Consider the following 19,442-nt stretch of genomic DNA (forward strand, 5'->3'; position numbering starts at 1 on the left):
TTAATAGACAAAGGAAGAAAAGATGGGAAAGTTCGAAAAGCAGTGCTACACTTTCCAGGGGAAACTGGAAACTCAAATGTTTACCGTTGCCCTTAATTTATTTTCTTTCAGTTGTTCACGTAATACAAAATCAGTTTCCTCCATCCTTAAGTTTTTCAAGTGCAGATGGTGATAGTGTTTTTTCTTTAAGCTCCAGCTCCTGGAAGCATATGACTAAGTGAGAATCTTGCTCTTCATCATTTAAATGAAAGGTAAATGGGGAAAAAAAAAATTCTAGTTTCCATAGCTGCAGAATAAAAATCTAACAACACCTCTCCCAAAAAGCTTAACAAATAAGAATTACTCAACTTTTTTGTTTTTTGAAAGAAGGAAAGGAAAAATTAAAAAATCTCAACATTGTGGCAGGTTTATGTGGATTTTGTCTGTATTGTATACATTTACATGAAAATTTGTATGTGGTAATCTTGTATACAGAAATTTATGCAATGTATTAAGAGAGTCATCTGCAAGAGTGGTAGAAAAGGGTCTATTAAGAATAACACACAGTGATATATGGGCAGTTGGTGTTGAGGGGTGAGTAGGCAGAGAATATATGATTTCTGCTCTACTTTAAACTAAATCCCCCACCTTTTTGACAGGGACCACCTCCTTCTCTCCCTTTCTCTCTCTCACAGCACAACTGAAAGCACAAGAAACCCCTTTTGGGGCATACAACACAGATTAATATATGAAATCACATACTCCCAAAGCCCAACAGTTGCGTGTTCTAGTTATTAGATGAAGAATTGTATCTTCAAGTGGCTTTGTAAAAGGTTAAATTGCTCAGCTTGGCTAAAGGGGTTGGGACCTTAAAATAGTTAAATAATAGACCTTTTCCATCCCTAATTACAAGGATTACTCAAATTTTAACTTTTCTCTATATCATAAAATCAGCAGTTTTCATTGTCAGCTTAGATCAGCTCAGGGCTGAACATTTGTTTTAATCAGGGAAGTAAAAGGGTCTTTCCTACGTGTCTGCTGATAGACATCACAAGGCTTTTATGCAGATGTCAAGCTCAATATACATAGAAATGTGATATATGGAAAATAAAAACTGAACTCTTGTGACAGCAAAAGCCACACCAGCAAACTCCAGGCTGTCCTGAGATGATAGACTTCAGTGCTTATCTTAGTCACTGTCAGATTTGACTCTTTGCTGTTGTCCTTTCACATCGAAGCCATCACTGAATCCTGTCATATCTTCCTTTTAAGAACTCTTCTTGCTACAACTGAATTCCTTAGCTCTCTTTTACTGACATTTTCTTGCCCCAACAGAAGCGGCTTCATGTGTTCTGGCCGCCTCCTTTCTCACCCAGAGCCTTCTCTTCCGTGCAACATAAGTGAAAAATCTTCTCCCCTGCTCTTCTGAGCTGTAGTGATCCCCGTGTCGGCTCATTTTTGCATCCTCACCTATTCACTTCTTTCCAACTTGCTTGTTATATTTTTCACAGCAGAGAGTGACTGCTACAAAATAATGCCAGGGATGACTGCGCTGGGAGGACAATTATACACGTTGGAGTTTGCCCTCAAAACATTCCTCCTTTCCTCACTCTTTGTTTCTGCTGCTTGTTTTGTCCCATCAGTGCTCATTGATAACAAATATATTCCTACCGTGCTGGGACCTGAGCATTATCTGGGGCTTCTGAGCGTTAGTAGAACAGAAAAGCATCTTAAGCCTTCGACATATGCTGTGTTTTTCATGCTATTTTCATTTCTCGTCAACATTTCCCTGCTTTTCCCCCTCATACCCATTATTACACTCAAATCCTCCAGTGTCCTTTTCCAGTTTTTACCTTCGAGTCCTCTTCCATGCTGCCTTAATGCCTGCAGCAATCACTGTTTCCCTGTGTGTGTGGCAAACAACTGCCGGTGATGGATTTGGAGCTGCTCTGTAATTATTTATGAAAACTGTGCGCTGTCCTCATTACTCAGATGTTTTCCATGTGACTTTATTTGGCTTAACGCAGCAGGAGACTTTGGCAAAGCAGGCAGGAACAGAAAGGATCCCTGGTGAAGGCAGCCTTCTTAAAATGGCTGTGTTCGTCCACGTTTCTCAGGGGGACCGATGCCACGGGCTTCAGCGCAGCTAGCCGGGGACTCGCGGGACTCCCGGGGGACTCAGCTGAAGCTACCTACGGGGAAAATGATGATCTTCTACGCTATCACTATGCAGAAAAGAGAACGGCAGGAGACAGCTTAATGAAATCATTAGCTGTCCTTCCTGCAGACAGCCTATGGACCAGTGCAACTGATATGAATCATATTTCCGGGCTGAATGATAGCAGATAGTTAAATGACAGCACTGAATTGCTTATGTGATTGCAAGAGTACCAAGGTTTCATACATCCATGAGATTATAGTTTTTCTAGGAAAAGACTTACATAAGAGTTTTTATTCATATGAAAAGGTAACAGGTTTTGAGTGCGATAATATGGTGGTGAAGTTACGTTAATTTTTTACACAGCCTAAGACTAGGTGAGAGAACATGATAGGGCTACATAGAGGTGGGCTACAAGGTTTGGTTTGTGTACTTTTGTCAAAGGTGGGAGGGAAGCAAAGGAAGAACAAAAGTGTTTTTTTCCCTTTTCTGTTTCCTCATGGTAGTTCCTGTGAAGGAGCACATCACCGAAAGCATCAGAGTACCAAAGACTCACAGGGAAACCTGAGACTGTGTTGGAATACAGGCAGAAAGAGTTTACTTTGTGGTGTTATGAACATCCGAGAAATTTTAAAATGAAACAATTTAAAAATGGTCACTTTGTCACAGTAAAGTAAAATTGAATATGTTATCCATCTAGATGGTGAGAAAGCCATTTTGAAAAATCATCTTGATCAAAATCCACCAGCACAATGGGGCTCATCAGACCCTTCCAGAACAAGCAAAGATCCTATAGAAGACATCAACTCTCCAGAACAGTAAGTATACACCATTAGATACTGGTAGAGAAGAAGGCACCCCTGCTCTCATGGGTATGCACGTGCTTGTGTGTGCACGCTTTCTACTGTTTTAGACAAATTCCATCCTGGACACCAGCTGCCTTGCTGATAAAATGTTAATTTAAATGGTTACAACCCCCATCTTTCTCTTTCATGCATTTTTATGGGAAGACCTTGACTGTAAGCCTTTTCAGCCAAGCCCTGCTACAGAGAGAGCCTAGACCGTCAGCAACAGGAGATGTGAACGGCACCTCCTGAAGTACCAGTGGGCAGCAACGTTGTACCGTGATGCCTCCCTGCCACCAGCTCTCCATCCCCACCAGATTTAGAGGATATCAGGGCAACCAGATCCTAAGGTGTCCCAAAGGCAAACTTATTTTGTCTTGTCAGAAACATCCATAACATGATGTCTAAAGTTTCTGTAGAGAGTTACAGGGACAAGCTGTGCCCAACCAGCAATGTATATTACGGAGAGAAGAGGATGTACTTATGCGCACACACGTGTTTCGAACTGTTGTCAACAGTCCAAGTCCTTCCACACACCAGCCAGCGGGCTCCGTGGTGCACATAGCCATTTTGTTTTCTTTCTATCTTAAGCTAGCTGAGAAATAAAAACAATATCTTAGGGCTTTTCAACGTTACCATAGCAGCTGGACCTGAGTTTTGGCATAGGAAAGCCTGCACCGAGTAGTTTCCCTTAGAAACAATGCTGCGGCTACACGGAGAGGATGGCACAAAGCACTTGCTAGATTCATGGTGGGGAAAAGAGTCTTATGGTATCAGCTTTTCTCTCCAGGAACCTATACAATAAATTCACGTAGTCCCCTCTACCAGCTCAGCAGGGCCTGCGGTGGGCCCGAGCTCAGGGAAGCGCTGTGCCCGTTTGTCCCTGGATCAGTCATTTCCCCACGGCAGCCTGGCTACATGGGCATCACTTCATCAGGATCTGAGCTAATAGCTGTCAGACTGTGTTTTGTACATGGGCAACTTAAAAGCTTATTTAAAAACAGAATAAATTAAATAAATTACTAGACTGAGTCACATGTTACATCAGTGACAGCAAACCTGATTTCAGATAGCAGTTACTGCCTTGTACTACCTGGTGCAGGAAAACACGTGCATTTCTAACTCTGTCCTTGCACTCAAAAAAAAACCCCGACCCAAACCTGCACGGGAGCTAATCCACACACACATGCACAGGTATGCATCAAAAAAAAAGCCCCCGGTAGCTGAAATATCTGGTTATTTCACAAAAGCGGGGGGATCTCACTGAGAAAGCTCTCGTGACTTTATGGGGTCAGCAGAGTGGTTTAATGCATAGCTATTAGAGGTCTGTCGTTTTCCAGCACCATTTGTCAGAAGTAATGTAGTGTGCATGCAGCTTCATCCGCAGGTGGCCCCCTTACATTAAAAGAGATGCTAAGAAAAACACAGACGCTCAGATAATCCAGTTCTTCCGATACAGGTTCAATACAAGAAAAAAAAAAGCAACAACATTTGGTGAGGACAGAACCTCCTCTAGGATAGCAGTAATTGATGAGAAGACTGAGATTTCCTAAAGGTCTTAAAGAGAGGGTCAGTACAAATCTGAACAGCCACTGACATTTATAGAAAGCAATTAATAAAGGCCTGCTAAATCAAAACAGTGTCATTCAGCCCTTGCACAGCTGTGATTGTGCCAGGACCAAGGGTCAATGTCTCCCCTGAGGATGCGTTGGCAGTTTGGGTACCAGAGCCACACCACCCAGGCACAGTGGACCTGCCAGAGACGAGAAGCGTAGCTGTCTTCAAGACTAGAGTTTTGTGATTCCCTCTCTTTGACGAGAGATTGCCTCTTTCCAAATTTTGTGTTCTTTAAGAATATCTCTTCTCATGCGTGCACTTTTTTTCAACTTGCCTGGCAGCACTTCTGGTCTTCCATGGTTATTAAATATATCATTTTTGTCAAAAAAAAAAAAAAGAGGTAAAGACAAGCTGTAGCTTGTGCCTTCTCTTTCTCATTTTACTGCACGCAAAGGGCATCTGTTGGAGAGGTAGTCACATAGTCTCTTGAACCTATTTATTATTCAAGAACAGAAATCTCAAAGACATTAGTATGAAAAATATTTCCTTTTTGCCACAAACCTATGGAAGGAGGACATTAAGACAATGATTTGCCTACAGAAATTTTAACTCTTCATCAGCTATAGCAAAAAGAAGCATCCCAGCTTCCTGTTACTGACAGCATTCCAGAGTGCTGACATCTTCCATTATGAAAGTTGTCGTAGAGTTCATAAAAGAGTTTGACTTGGGATTTTTTCATTCTTTTTTACCACTAGTGCTACATCTGACTAACTGCAAGTGTGATCCCTCATCCTACAGTTGTGTCTAAAGTGAAGGCATGGCAGTATGCATGCACTTTGGGCTCAGTAGCGCAGGAAGTTGTAGCACATTTGTTTCTGGGGTGTTTTTTATAGCACCCCAATCAGAATGTGAAAAACACTTGTTTTGGGCTTGGCTCAGATTTAAAACTCTGCACCTAAGGAAAATGCAATCTGTATGACTAGAACAGCCTTAAAACATGAGCGTAGGTGATTCGTGGGTCCCTTTGCTCCTTACTCCCTTTCCTGTGGGGCAGGACCCGGTAGGTTATCCAGTGTCACATAAAATTTGCCCTACCCAGTCAGACCACCAGACACGAGGTGCAAAAAGTGGGTGCTGGCTGCTTTCTCTCCTGTTCACGCTGGCTACACAGTGTAAATTAACACTTCCCACAGTAGACAAAGCAGTGCTGGTGCGGAGGCTCAAGCCCTGCTCTTTGGTTTTCCGTGGTGCTTATTAGCATATTCCCTAGCAGAGTTGCATCAGCTTTCGCTTTCCCAGGTGATGCTCAGGCACAGTCTGGTATTCAGAAGCCCCGTTTGGGGGGAGCTGAACTGCAGGGGTGGAACCTGCGGTTCATCTCAGGTCCAGAGAGCAGCCTGAACCAGTTCAGTATAGATATAGCAGTTCATTTCCCAGTAAGCCAGGGTGTCTCGCGCGCAAAGTCAACTCCTTCCTCTTCCTTGGGTGCGTGACCTGCTGGAGAAGATTGGTGTACCTTATCTGGACACATTACTTCAGTAGCAGTTTTATCAGTGCTGAGATATTCATCAGGATCCTATTTATATTCCAGCCAGATAGTGACCTGCTTACTTATCTAAAGATCGCATCAGTCAGCTTATCTGCACGATGGCCACACGAATACATTCAGTGGGATATCTTCCGTGACCCTTAAAGACATTCTTCTGTGCGCCTTCATTCCTGCATGTTGTCCCATCTCACCAGTGACCTACATTTGGTGAATTAGTTTTTGACACTGTTAAAATTTATACTGTTCTCATTTTAACAACAATAATATGTACCAGTCTTGCAAATCTCTGAGTAAAGGTGGTGATAGATTTCTGCAGGACCCCACTAAAATCTGCCATTTTGACAGACTATTATTTTCTATATGTGGTCATTTTTGTAACCTTCAAAGCAGCTAATCGCTGTGTCACCCTTAGAAACTACCTTGACATTTTTTTGAGCTAAAGCTCCGCTTTTAGCAGCATTCAAAAGACAATCAGACACCCTGTTGGAGCCAGTTATGTCAATTTTAGTAAACAAAAATTCTCATCAAAAAAGGTTGGTTATGACTGGATTATTGCATTACAGCCATACGCCTTGGCATGAACACGCCTCCTGTATTCAATTTCTTCACAGACAGCAGTTCATATTAGTCTATCTATGATCCTACTCAAATCTGTTGTTAAAATAAGGTGGATTTAGAATGGTTAGTTTACTTGCTAGTACAACATCTTGCTTTATTATAGTCTCTTAGTACTTCTCCAGCTTCCCAGCAGTTGCTAAAAATCAACATTAATGGGCTGAAGAATCGACTGAAATGCCCCCTGAATGCTAAGACACAGTTTACACGCTCCCACAGAACTTCAGATGTTTGGCTGTAGCAGCAGTTGTTCCAGTCTCCCCAATTACCAAAGGATCTCAACAGTGGTTTTGTGTAGCAGAACCAAATTATTTTTCAAATGCCTCTGCCCCTTTGTAGCGTCGTGCATTCCCGTGTGCATGACATTGTGTTCCTGTGTGCATTGACATTGGAAGTCAAGCTTTTATTTGATTTTATTTATCCCTAATAAATTGCTTTTCTGTACAGAGCTGAGGGTACATCCCCTATTCTAACACTGTACCCTGAGAAGTGGCTGCTCTGTGTGGCACCACCTTCCCTTTTCATCTCCTTCAGCGGTTGTAGAAAACCACTAATACTAACCATTCCCTCCCCAACACGCTTGACCACATCCTTTGCCATATCTACATTGTATGCGTAACTCGAAACAAATTGTATGCCAATTGCATGTATCCTGAAAAGCATTGACAAAATGCAGCAGGGGTGGAGGAGGGGGAAAAGCACCAATATCGGAGGGAAAAAAAAGCCCACACAGTGAGGCGAGGTACAAGATTTACTTTCGCTTAAGGACAAAATAACAGTTTTGTTTGGATTTTGTTACTTGCTTTGGTTTGGTTTGGTTTGGTTTTGTCTTAAGTGTTTTGTCTAAAGTCTTAATTGTGCATGAGTCTCCAAGCTACAGTCCTCCACCCCAATTCCAGGAACCAAGTTTTCACGTGAAAGTAAACTTTAAGTGCAGCTAAAGCAAAATTGGCCACCCACTGCAGCCACTGTTGGGATAGCCAAATAAACATGCTTTGTCCATGGTATGGCTAACACTTAAATGGGTGAAAAAAAGAAATCCCATTCACTTGATTATGCAACTGCATTCCCTTGGAATAGCTTCAAAAAGTTCTTTAGTGAGAAGTCTGTACCAGTTGAACAAAGCAAGCGTTTCCACTGGTGGGAAAATAAGCATGGGCAATTCTGCGTTTGACCCTGCAAGGAGAGACAGAGTGACAATCCGCCGCGTCTGGCTCATAAGGATTCAGCCCATGGAAGCAGTGAGCCATGCCACCTCTGCACTCCTTGGGAACGAGGCACGATTTCATTGATAGCACCAGAAAGAGTCGGGCACAGCAGCAAAATAACCATGAATGGATTTTGTTTAATCCCAGGGATGCATTGCCAGCACTACAGTGATCAACACCGTGGATTAATATTGCATCAAACTTTTAAAGGGAGTTTGTGGGGGAAAAAAAAATAAATGAGAAAGATCTTCCCGGCTAGGCAGACTACAACTATTTCCACCACATCTCTGTATAAACAAGCCTTAGTTTGCAGTGAAGAAACTAAAGAGGAGCAGCATTACATTTCTTTCCGCTTGAATTTGAAAGCGATACTGCTCAGTGCCCGAGCACTGCAATGGATGCCTTGGTAGCTGTCTCCACTTTCTAACACAAAGCAAAAAAGAAATGAAATGTCATTTTTGAATCAGAAAGGCTGTCCAAAGGCAAGCTTTCAAACGTACACTTCTTACACAGGCCTGTCTATACACAGTCATTATGTCAGATAACAGGGAAATATAAATTTAAAATTCCATTGTACTGATACAATGCTTTGTATGGGCATTTTTTTTTTTTTCTGGAATCAAAAAGCCAGTCTTCAGTTCAGCTCTGTCACTTTGACATCTGTCTTCTCTTGAAAAAGTCCCTCTGTGTTTCACGAGTGAATGTCTCCAAATGCAGCAGCTATCCTGGTACGATAACATCTTAATCACTGAAAACACCTCTTGCACTAACTAACCTCAACTGGATTTTGGTTTTGTGAAAGGCGTTAGTATATACACAGCATGGGGGTAGAAGAGCCCTTGTCTCATGACACTGTCCTCTCCACGGAGAGGGGTTAGTCGGGCTATCTGTGAGCAGTGTTTTGTATCCCATTTAAAAACAAAGCAAAACAAAACAAAACAAAACAAAACAAAACAAAACAAAAAAAAACAAAACAAAACAAAACAAAACAGACAAAACAAAACAAAACAAAACAAAAACAAAACCAAAACAAAACAAAAGCCCTACCAGTTACCATGATGTCAATCTGCTTGGAGAATTTAAGACAGAATGTTGGGTTCCTAACTACTGAATTTTGACGTGGGTGGTTGGTTAGACTGCATTTAGAGTGCCAACTCCTCGGGCCCACAGCACTGACTGCGGGAACTTGAGAGCATCCCGCACCTCGAAAGCACAGACCTAAACTGCAAAGAGGAACTACTTGGAAGAAGCCGTCAGTCTGAATTCTTTCCCTCCGGGCACCTGTGTTTGCCTTCGCTGGAGTTGCAAAAATGCCATCCCTAATTCCAACATCCTTGTACTAAAAGTGGCGCGTGGCTTAAAACTCAGCCGGTGACCTGGCGCGCGCCCGTGCAGTTAGCCGGGGCTCTGCGTGCAATAGGTCACCGTGCAAGAGGCGGGGGGGTTGGGGGGTTGCTAAGCCATATGCCCTCATTGCACACTTGACTTTTTCCCATATCAGCAGTCTCACAATTGCTCTGAAAGTGCCCGGGAGTTTCAGACGGTGTGGGATGCTGAGAACGCGCCCTTAGATTCTTTTGTCACGTCTTGCCTGTCAGAAAAACTCCCCAAGGGGGAATATCACCGGGGTGGCACAGCTCAGCAGCAGCCAGTGTGATGCTCTTGGCATTAACCCTCTCTATCGCAGCAGCAGCAGCAGCAGGCACGGAAAATATCCTTGCAGCAACCTGCAAACGTATCAAGCGTGTAATGTGTTGCCTTTTCCTCTTGGCTAACGCTCCTCTCTCTCTCTCTGTCTCTCTCGCAGCATACAGCGTCGGCTGTCCTTGCAGCTGCCCATTCTTCACCATGCCTACTTGCCATCCATAGGAGGAGTTGACGCTAGCTGTGCCAGTCCGTGCGTAAGCCCCAGCGCCAGTCCTCGGCACAGACACGTGCCGCCCTCCTTCCGAGTGATGGTTTCGGGGCTGTAGGCAAGGGAGATCAGTGCTTCCTGAACTGCTTTTAAGTACTCAATGACTGGACTAAACATCTGACCTAGAACTCTGCTACAAACATATAACGTTGGCTCTTGCCGCAGAGGAGCTACTGCTGTGGCCGTCATCACAGGAGTACCCGTGTGGGAAGGCAAAGGAGAAGGACGCAAGGAGTTTGATCTGTAGCCTTATTCATGGAGTTTTTATTTCGTCACGTAGAAGTCACTGAAAAACATTTCTTCCCAAAATTTCTACTCGCAACAGGAAGGCTGGGATATACGGATCTTGCAAAAAAGACACTAGGAAAAAAAAAAAAAACCAACACTCAAATGTCACTGAGCTTTATGTGGCTGCTGAGAACATGCAATTCTATACTGTATCCATGTAAGGAAAATACAATGGTTGAGCTATACCATATTTATTGAAATAGATACACTCATTTTTACAAGAGTTGTGTTAAATTGCTGGAAACATTCTGCACTGGTTAGTCTTGCTTGTTTTCATTTCAGGGACGGTGTGCGATGGGAAAGGAGGATTATGAGAAATGATTCCTCGGGTGTCATTGAGACTCTGCAGTGCTGTGAGCGGGGTCACCTCTAACTCGCAGCTGTACGTGAAACCCAAGCAGAGGCTGAAGCTCCAGCTCCGAGTTGTCACCAGCTGGAGAGCTGCTGGTTGGAAGCGGAGCACTTCACCCTCCTCCAGGGATGATGGTAGTGACTGCTGACCATCTGCAGCGTCATTTGAGCAAAGTTTCTGCACCTATTTCAGAATAAACACCACACCAACCGTAATGTACTAAACTGTCTGGAAAAGTCCTAGGGCTGATGAAAGGCTGAGCACAGATGGGTAGTAAAGTCTTAATGTCACAGGACGGATTGTTTTTCATAGTTTGTTTGAATTATGTCACACATCATTACAATAAAATTAATTCAGTGGGCTTGGGGGGGAGGGGTTAGGGCACAGCACTTTGCTGCTGCGGGCAAAGCCTGCAGAGCACATAGATGTGAATATACACTATGTTTGCTTTGTACCTGCGTGTGTGACAGTTGTAGTGGATAATAGAGAGGACAAATCAAATTTACCAATAGCATATTTTGTCTGAATCCTAAAAGGACTGTGAAAAGAAACAGCATTTTTTTATACTTTAGCTCCTTCCCCTGAACCGAAGTAATTAGGAGGAACGATAGTGGCAATACCGTCTGGACCAGCTCTGGAGCCAAACCCTCAGGCACAGGTGAGACACACATGCAGCTTCTTTTTCCAAGGGACTGGAAATGTGGCATCTCACTGCCGGGGCCGTTTGCTAAGAGTAGGGGCAAAAAGAACCCACATCGAGCACCCACTGGGCTCTCAGTTTTCTTTGACCAACGCCCGTGCACCTCAGAGCGAACCTTTGGAATGACGTTTCTACAAAGGTTTATAAATCAGCACTGACTGCAGCACAGCTGAAGAGGTTCATTAGCTGAGGGACTTAACCACAGCTTTGACAAGCTGGCATAAATCTCCATTAAAAACAAAACACACCTCATAGTGGCCAAAAGCAACACGAATATGCATCTGAATCTTACAATCAGGAGCATCACAAAATATTTCACTTGGCACATACAGTAAGAGAGGTTATGGAAATATCTGTAGCTTTTAGAACAAAACCATGTAAGTATAAACACAGATAAAATAGAACTCATTACTCTGTTTAAGCACTAAACACTGACGTTGTCACTCAATGTGTGTTGACAGTATTCTCTTGCTTTATTAATATCATCAGGGCCTGGTTTATTTTAAAAGGAATGTTAATTTTTAAAAAGAGAAAATTACAATATTGTATATAATGTATACACAAAGATCTCTGTAGAAATATTATTCCAACTTAGCAGGAAAAAAAAAAATTCAGAAGTATCGGACCATTGGAGGTGAGTGTGTGTGTGTGTCTGTAACTTCGTGAATACTGACTGTGTGACGTTTATTAGGTTTAAACCATGCAGTACATTCTTTGTCTCAATGATACTGTAGTTTCTCCCATAACATTTTTTTTTTACTTTACTGCAGATAACAAGACCAACCGAGTGAATATAGCTATTTAATGTTTCTGTTCTTTTATACTGCAGCAAAAATGTACTGTAAATTTATGAAGAGGCTGTGCCCCAATGGCATTTTCCAATGATGTTAGTGCACAAATGCTTTAAACTAGACTGGAACTGCCAGAATAAAATGTAAATGAAGAATTTCTTGTATAACCTTATACTGCATGAGATCAATTTTTAATAAATTGTTGCAAATCTGTTTTTATGAATAAAATATATAAAACCTAGTTTTTTGGACTCAGTGCCCTCTTCCCCCACAGCAAAACCGTTTTTAATATGTATGCATGTGTGTGTGTATATATATAAACATACGTATATATAAAAGCCTCTCTGGAGAAGGAAGAATACTATTACAACACTGTGTTTTAATAAAACGTCAAAACAAACATCCTAGTAGTTGAAGGGTTCACTTCTAGAGAAATAGATACACGAGCTTCTGCCTTGCAATACAGTTACTGGAGTAGTCATGAGTGAAGACTAAGCCCTTTTTCAAATGGGAAAATAATCAAACATATGCTGAACATTTACATCCAAACCACGCTTCATACATGCACTCTTCTCTCTTGCACCACAGTGAGTGTGAATTCAGGAGAAAAAGATTTTACTATTTCACGTAAGTTATTGTAGTTAAGCCACTCTTCTAGTTCTGTAGTAAAATCTCTGCTTCAGCAAGTCAGGAGTTTCTGAGAATAATCACCGATTGTTTCGTGAAGACAAACGCTAAACCTCTCCACCCAGTTTCACGCGTGTGGAAGGTTTTGTGTCCTAAACCAGGTCCTTCTGCATGGCAGAAGAGGACGAGGGTGGGAACGCCGTGCAATGAGCCAGCTTGAGGAAAGAGCATTTTTAGTTGTTTGCTTTTCCACAGGAGCATCCTCAAGCCAGCACAAAATAACATAGAGCCCAAGATAAGGGAGTTCAGAGCCACCACAAATGTGTTTTCTGTAGATCTCTGATGCAGCTTAGGAGTCCCACCGAACACGTGCAAAAGAGAAAATACCAGTGAGGAGTGAACAGCATGGATCGTGGATCTCCATGCAGAATACCAGATGGCAGGAGAAACTCAAACAGATACATCTAGGCTCATTCAAGAAAGAAAAAAAAGTCTAGAACGACTTTATTGTGAAACCTATATTCAACCAGAAATTGTGGGAGGATGTGCACAACTTGCACAGAGTTGCTCGTGAATAATAGGAAACCAGAACAAAACAACACATTGCCTTAGGAGATCAAGAAAAAAATAAGAGGAAGATATCAGGGGAGCAGGTTTACTCGAACTGTTGAGTTTCCACAGTCACAGCAAATATGTTTCCTATAAAATCATAAAATTGCTATTGAATTAATGTAAGATTATTAATATTGCAGCACTTCTTTCAAATAATTACTAACATCAAGGGTGGTAAGGGAAGAACAAGAGAGGCACTTTTTCAGTCTTCTCTTCCTTTTAAAAGATATAACACCTTTTCTCAAAGGTTTATAATCCAATCTTTTCTGGTCTTTTCAGAACTTTTTTGTTCATTACAAATCCCAGTAGTGTGTGCCTGTTCTTCCCGAGACGGGATTAATTTTTCTGTCCCTTTCTGCTCAGGCTTGCTTAGCTACTGGAAGCCAGTCCAGCAAGACCTGTCCCAGCATTCCACAGCATCCTGTGGATATCAGCAGGGCTTTACTGTGCTCTCATTCCACAGCCCAGAGGATGGGCCAGTCCACTCGTTCAGCAAAACTCACTCTCCCCGTCGCTGACTTGTTTAATAGGGATTTTCTTCTTACTGCCTGAGAAGATTGACAGGTTCATTACAGTGGCTTAAACATCATGATTTTTATCCGAGTTTGGTTCTCATACGTACTGACTGCCTTTTCCATCTCTTGAGATGGCGAATAGTACTTATGGCCATTACTTTAATATGCATGAATATTATTCAGGAGCGCACTTTCAAGAGCACTCTGCCTCTTGAGCCGATCAGGATTCTGCCAGTCCACTTCTGCGCTTATCACTACTCACTAAACAACGTTGCAAAGGAGCATTAACGGGTCTAGGGCTGCATTAGAAGAGGTGGGGAGGAGGTGGCCGGAGACAGTGTTGGGCTGCTGGCCAGGGCAACCCTGGGTGGCAGCAGCATCACGTCAGTGTTGCCACAGACCTCTCTTACCTGCAGACATTTTGAGCCACCGGCTTTGCAAACTGCAACTGGTTTAAACCCCCTGCCCTGGTGATGAGGCACTGGAGTGGGCCAAATGAAGGGAAGGAGTGAGGGGCAGGCAGGAGGAGAAAGGAGGGAGAGGCATCTCCAGTCACCGAGCACATCCTTCACCACCCTCAAGTGGCTGCCACAAGTGACATCAGAGCCAAGCATCACACAGGCATTTAAACACATAACTGAACTTTAGAGTCTAAATTCAGCAGAGGTCGAATAGAGCTGAGGACAAGAGCAGAAGGTGAGTGCGAGCTGCAGGTGCCAGGCAGCAAGCAGCCTGTGGGCTGGCTCCCCAGCAGAAGCATAGCAGAAAGGAGCTCAGATGACCTTGAGCTTCACAAGAAAGGACAGACACCTTGAGACAGCAAACACAGGCTTCGACTAGAACAGAGGATTTTTATCTCCTGACAAAAGGTTATGCAGCAAGAGCCCTGTACCCACACGCACTGGGTGCAATTTAAGCTGGGAAAAGTATTGGCGAAATTTATGACCTACAGCTGTAATTGCTTCAGAGACCATACCGCCCACCTACCTACTACTGCAGGCAGCAGCGTGGGATGCCACTGGTGGCAAACCACCCCACAGAGGGGAAGCAGTCCATTCTGGCACGTCCATTTTGACTGGAAAATAGTGTGTGTGTTGCAGAGCGAGCTGGTGGGACACTGAGCAAGCACAAGCTGGCCAGAATTAATGGCCTGGAAAACGCCATGAGGGCCAAGGCAGAGACATCCAGGCTACCTCCTATTTGGGGAATTTGTCAAGCATCTAAAAGCAAAACCCATTCTAAGGATAAATAGACAAAAGCCACCCCCGGTTCAGTAATTAATCCTCCTCGGCCCTGGCCCGCTCTGCCACGCAGTGCAAAACCCTGAGCCTGCGCAGCTGAACGTCCCACTTGTCCAGGCCTAAGGAAAAAGGAGAGTGAAGTCGAAACGAAAGACTGTAGAAAAGAGCAGGCGGGAAGTACACGCATGGCTTTGTACTCATGAAGTAAGTTCTCTGCTGCACTGTTGTCCCAGGTGGCTCCCACTCTGCCCTGCCTAAGGGTACCTCAGTATTTCCAAACACCAGGGACCCCTCCCAGCAGACAGAGGGATGGAGACATCAGTTCTGCAGGAGGGAGGAACCTCACATCCTCACCCAATAAGCTTGCTGACATAATAATTAGTTCATATTATTAAGTAAGCTATCAACCGGCGATACAAACCAGCACGTCTTATACGAAGAAATCATTCCTCTCCAGCATATGAACATGTCTTTGGGAAACCTTGTGTTCCTATTACTTTGGACATGACTGTACAACACAGCACCAGCACAGCTCTTGCTACCCCAGAGAACAAAGCTGTTCCTCCAACCTGAGAAACCCTTCACTTTATCCCCTACTAGACCTGTGCCTGAAGCAGAGAGCCACAGACAAAACAGTAGAGATTAAAGTCACCTCTTGAGCATTTCAGGAGATAAAGCCAAGGGAGACAGCAGTGCTAGGACCACCTGCCCAAGGGCGCTCTGACGGGCACCTGCAAGATGTAGGTGTCACTAAAACAGCTGCTTCAGGAAAGAAAATTGCTGAGCATAGATCAACTTCTCCTCAAGAAGGGTAAAAGGAAGCAAAGTCTTAGTAGCTCATCTTAAAGACAGTCACGTTTCCAAAGACATCGACTCTCCCTGTGATGAACGGCAGGTGGAGGGAGGGCACACGGGAAAGGAAAACTATGGGGGGGCAAGGACAACAGCTTCAAACTAGAGCTGCGCAGGGAGGGTGACAAGACAAAGGTTAAGGTCTTTAAGTTAACAATTCCATAAGCCCCACAACTCATCCCGACTATCAACACTGGAAAGAAATCCTCTTCAGTTTACCTTGGCTCATACTTAGGTCACTGGAAGACACTATTTGAGCAAAGTAACAGAGCTAAAGGGAGAGAAGGGGAAAAAAAATCAAAACAACCACCAAGCACATACGAGAAGACGGCTTGAGAGTCATAAAGATGCAAATGAACAAGAGACTCAGATGCAATCGCTTCTGAGGAAGACACATCAATGTCAGCGTCAGATATAAGCACCCCTAGCAAAAGATAGTCACTGTCATCCCACAAAGCTAGCTGTACAAACGAAGCTGTTAAAATTGTCAGAACTGAAGCCAACACCATCACTAACTGCCTCGGTGTTGCTAGTAACTAAAATGGGAGCAACTTGCCTCCAAATTTTGACCTCAGCTTCTAGCAGGCTCAAAGTTTGAAATTCAGTTCCATACTTCAGTAGCCTAGGCTATTTCCAGGCTTTCGTTATTACTGGAGGGCTGCAGAAGTGTGAAGTTTTTAAATTAGCAAACCTTATGAAAACTTTACAGAAACTGATTCTTACACACACGTAGAAACAAGTTTTTTAACTGGACTGCCTTAGTCAGGAGGTGGGGAGGGGGCATATTTCACTATTCTCCCTACACATTTTACTGTTTTCAGAAGCCTCCACCGATTTTTTTTTTTGAGAATTTTTTGAGATTATAGACTCCCTAAATTCAAGCTGAAAGTACTGCTGAAAATCTGTCATAATGCTGTTGTAATAAGGAATATTTCTCTAACAAGGACCCCCATTCTTTCAGGACCTTTCAGTCTTTTCCCTCTCTCTCCTCCCCAAGCTACTATTCTATGTTTACTGCTTTGTTTTAGTTTTAAAAGCCAAGAATTTATTTACCTAAAAATTAACTGACATTTGAACTTAAATAAGCAATTTACAATGAGAGTGAAGCTCAGCAAAGTGGAAAAAACACGTGAGTTGTTCCAGCAAAATCCACGTAAACAAATAAGAACGGCACCTGCTGCAGTTCAAAACTTGCTGAGGTATTTCACGGCTATGAGAGAAAATAATTTCGAAACAAAACCAAGCAAATGTATCCCAGGTTTCATTGACCGTTGAGTGAGAGGACAAAGTCAGCTCTCAGTTATCCTTGAGTGGCTGATGCGGGTTGCCACAGCCTGGGATCAAACCTGACCGCTCCACCCGCTGGGGCCTGCCTGCTCACTGCTCGTTAAAGCTGCCCTCGTCTCCGCAAAAACTGGCCTGCAACTTTTTGAAGGTGAATGAATTAACTGTGAAATTCAGACTAGCACACCAGAATTCTCCATAGACCTTCTCCCGCTTTGTGTCAGCCTGCCACTCCTCCCATCCTATTACGCTCTTTACGATGCTGCCGTTTGATATAAAACTGCTCCTATTAGGGACAAGCAAAATTGTAACGAGGGTGGAAAGACACATAAAGACATTCATTTAATTGGCCTGTGGCGCAGCACTTCAGTATCAGGAGTGGCAAACTGATGAATTCAAAGGCATCTCCCCCCATGGAGCATTAGGTTATTTGCTCTGTCACTGGATTGGAGCAGCCGCAACAGATGTCCATCAATTCCTCTCAAGTTTTCTTTGTCTTTTACTCTAACCTGGTACCAGGGCAGCAAGATTGACTACCCTCCTCTCTGCTTCCAGGCTTTAACAGACCCTCCTGGCTGAGTCATTTTAACTATGCCAAGAAGGTGAAACCCCTCCGTCACCCTCCTGCACCTGCTCAATTCTGCTGCTGAGTCTCCTGCGCTCGCAGGCCGGTAGAGCGGCCGGGACGTTCGGCAGCTGGGCAGACCCTCTCCAAACAACATTTTCCTGTAATGCAACATGCAGAAAGGCTGCACTGTTGCACACCTCTCATTTTCTCATTTTCTTTTCTTTTTTTTTCTTTTCTTTTCAGTTTCTTTACCAGCTTAACTCCACATGTCACTTCCATTGTTCTTTGCGGAGTTGTTACCAATGCTGGAACATCTGATATGCTCAAGTCCTTCTGAAAAGGCTGTCAGTCCTTACTTGCAAAATCATTAGGAGCAAACACTCACTTCAGGAGTCCCAAATGTGACAAAAATAGTTTCAAGAATTTAAAAGCGCCTATTTTAACACAACCTCCTTTTAAATAAGCTCTCTATTTTTTCCCAGTGTACGTCAGCAATCATCAACCACTCATTGTCTTCTACAAAGGAAAAGTGCGCACCCAGCTCTATTTCAGACCTCGCAGGCATGCCTGCATTATTTTTTCATACCCCTTATTTTCTGCCTTTTTTTTTTTTTTATGGTCATGTTGCTGATTTATTGTTTGTTTGTTTTCAAGCAAGTCAGAAACAAAATGAACTTTCCCATATGGAGAACACCAACCACAGAGCACTCGCGTCTGTGCAGTACAAATGCTCGAGTATAAACTGCTTCTCCTCATCCAGCATGCACGGTGCGTATCCCGGGCTGTGCGGGTAGGAGCTTAGAGCTTCAGTCAGATAAAAGATAATAAAGTGAACTCGGGCCTCATTAACTTACCCTGTTGCTGTGAATATTAACATAGATTAAAATCCAAGCTCCGAAAAGAAAATGCAGCCCCAGCCCTCGTCGCAGGCAAACTGCGAGCAGTAATAAATTCCTTGAATTAATTTAGTTCATCACACTCTAAAGCGACAGTAAGACACTACATAAAGGCCTTCTCCACGTGGTTTTGAAAATTTCGTAGCCAATTGCAACTTTAAGAATTAAATCTCTGGTTATGCACTTTGCTTATGGCTTTGATGAATAACCTGCTGCTCTGGCTGCATATACAGAAAGAGCCTAGGAAGGCACTTTTCTTTCTTTCAGGACCTAGTTCAGCTTGGTATGCATAAAAACATTTATGAACATATCAGAATTTAGACAACCCCTTGCTCAAATTAATTTAATGGGGTATATTCAAAACGATGAAAAGATATTCCTCATCAATTTCTCTCTCTTTTGGATAAACTTTTCCTTTTACTGATGTTCAGTTCTTTTACTCTGTTCTAAATAGATGTTATATTGCCTTCATTATGACTACATTACATTACTAGCACTACACTACCAATGCAAATAAGGACTCTTCATCTTATTTTTCCCCTTTTCTGCTCCTACAGGGGAACATTGTTCAAAGTATACTGTTGCACTTATATAAGTAAAGCTAAGGTGGAGTGAAGAAAGGAGCTGGTTTTTTTTTTTACTTAGACTACAAACTTCACATTTATCAAGTTCAAAAATGTGTTTAACACCATAAGAAAGGGAGAGAGTTTTATGGAGATCATTAGTTCCTCCAAAAGTCCATTCCAGTCTTGAACTGGCCCTTTGGATGGCATCATCCTCTCCCTGGGGAAGGAGGTTCATTACACGAAGCAGTCATCAGCGATCCTCATCTCAAAGCTTTAGGCCATCTTTTAGCTTTGTTAATCCCAGTCACTAGCTTATTATTTAAA

At 43.1% G+C, this 19,442-nt stretch overlaps 1 protein-coding gene across 1 annotated transcript in view; it reads left to right on the plus strand.

Annotated features, from left to right (window-relative positions):
- GABBR2 (gamma-aminobutyric acid type B receptor subunit 2) overlaps nt 1-9,884 on the plus strand; it is a gene marked incomplete at both ends in the record, with an annotated part of 498,060 nt that extends 488,176 nt beyond the window's left edge. Inside the window, 2 exons of the mRNA XM_082479696.1 lie at nt 2,838-2,955; nt 9,719-9,884. Of these exons, the coding sequence (XP_082335822.1) occupies nt 2,838-2,955; nt 9,719-9,884 (284 nt within the window). The remainder of the gene's footprint in view (nt 1-2,837; nt 2,956-9,718) is intronic.
- Nucleotides 9,885-19,442: the final 9,558 nt, after the last annotated feature.

This window comes from Vanellus vanellus, assembly GCF_965231255.1.
Source record: "Vanellus vanellus genome assembly, chromosome: 2".
NCBI lineage: Eukaryota > Metazoa > Chordata > Aves > Charadriiformes > Charadriidae > Vanellus > Vanellus vanellus.